Below are 1,456 nucleotides of genomic sequence, written 5' to 3'. Positions count from 1 at the left end.
TTGACTTGCCACGTGGCTTTTTAGCTGGCGGTGGAGCTGCCGGAGGTGGTACTGGCGGTTGCACGGGAGGCGCCATCTGATGCATGTGCTGTTGTTGTTGCATCATCATCATCTGATGCTGGTGCTGCTCATAGGGGTTCATCGGTTGCCCGGGATACCGTTGTTGTTGTGGCATGGAGCCGGGCGGTGGTTGCTGATGTTGTCCCGGCGGCGGTACCGGCGGACCGCCCATCATTGTGTAGTCTGTCATTTGGCTCATTTGTGGTACATAATCGTCGCCTGGATTACTTAATGACCGTTTTCAAAATGACCGGTTTCGAAGTGTCGCGGTTTCGAAGTGTCGCGGAGCCAAAACGAGATATTCAGACGGTTTTGATACCAAATGATAGATTTCGACAGGGCCCATCACGCTTATAACATTTGAGCCGGATTCCGGGTCGATAACATGCCGAAAAATGCGTTTGAATTACAAAAAATCGTTTTTTTGTCAAGTTGATCGAAAATTGTCATTCAAGTTCAGTTTCCGACATGTTATCGGAATGGAAACCGTCTCAATCAATATAGACGTGATGGGCCCTGTTGAGGTCTTTCATTTGGTACCAAAACCGTCTGAATATTTCGTTTTAGAGACAAGTTATCGGCCTTGCCGCCATCTGGCCGGCCCCGTCAGCTTGCAACTACAATTTAAGTAGTATGTTCGGAGCTTGTAAACTAGAAATCTGCCTCTAAAAATCTACAAAATCTAAGCTCTCTACGATAATCTTAAGCCGAGTTATGGATACAGGGTGGCTGAAAAGTATTGAGACACTTGTTTTTTGTTGTATTTTCAAAAATGGAGTTTCAACAAAAGAACCAGATTTATTTTTTCAACAAATGATAGTAATAGAAAAGATATCAGAGGAGATATTCGAAGTTTGAGCCTTCGGCCTTGATGCACGCCTTCAAACGAGCTGGAACAGAAGCGACGGTGCGCCGGAGGTAGTCATCGTCAAGATCATCCCATGCTTTGAGCAAAGCGGCCTTCAGTGAATCCACATTTGGGTGCGATCGAGCCATCACCTTTTCCTCCAAATATCCCCAAACGGAAAAGTCGAGTGGATTCAGATCGGGCGAGGAAGCGGGCCACATGTCCTTGTCCCAGTAGCCAGGGAAATGAGCGTCGAGAACAGCTTTCGTGGATTTCGAGCCATGGGACGGGGCCCAATCTTGTTGAAGAATGAAGGGTTGCTGGCCAAAGTGGCTAGTGACCCACGGACGTAAAACATCCATCAACACCAACTTTTGGTACACATCCGAGTTGATTTTCACATTTCTATCAATGAAAACCAATGGGACTTTACCTTCCGACGTCAATCCAGCCCACACCATCACTGACTTTGGAAAAAGTCTCTTGTAGGCCAGACGACGTTTTGGGGACTTTGCTTCGTCCTTTGACAACATTGGCGAGCATTCTGTC

The 1,456-nt window shown here is 47.0% G+C and overlaps 2 protein-coding genes across 2 annotated transcripts in view; one reads left to right on the top strand and one right to left on the bottom strand.

Annotated features, from left to right (window-relative positions):
* The window catches only part of CBG15613, a gene marked incomplete at both ends in the record, with an annotated part of 2,598 nt that extends 2,348 nt beyond the window's left edge, over positions 1 to 250 (bottom strand). Inside the window, one exon of the mRNA XM_045236225.1 lies at positions 1 to 250. This exon is cut by the window's left edge and continues 2 nt beyond it. Coding sequence (XP_045095749.1) covers positions 1 to 250 — 250 coding nt within the window.
* Positions 1 to 1,456, top strand: part of CBG26823 — a gene marked incomplete at both ends in the record, with an annotated part of 3,843 nt that overhangs the window by 1,167 nt on the left and 1,220 nt on the right. The gene's annotated exons all lie outside the window — the stretch shown is intronic.

This window comes from Caenorhabditis briggsae (genome assembly GCF_000004555.2).
Source record: "Caenorhabditis briggsae complete genome, chrIV, whole genome shotgun sequence".
In the NCBI taxonomy this organism is placed as follows: Eukaryota; Metazoa; Nematoda; class Chromadorea; order Rhabditida; family Rhabditidae; genus Caenorhabditis; species Caenorhabditis briggsae.
The sequence above is the reverse complement of the archived record's forward strand: the minus strand, read 5'-3'. Positions and strand labels throughout refer to the sequence as shown.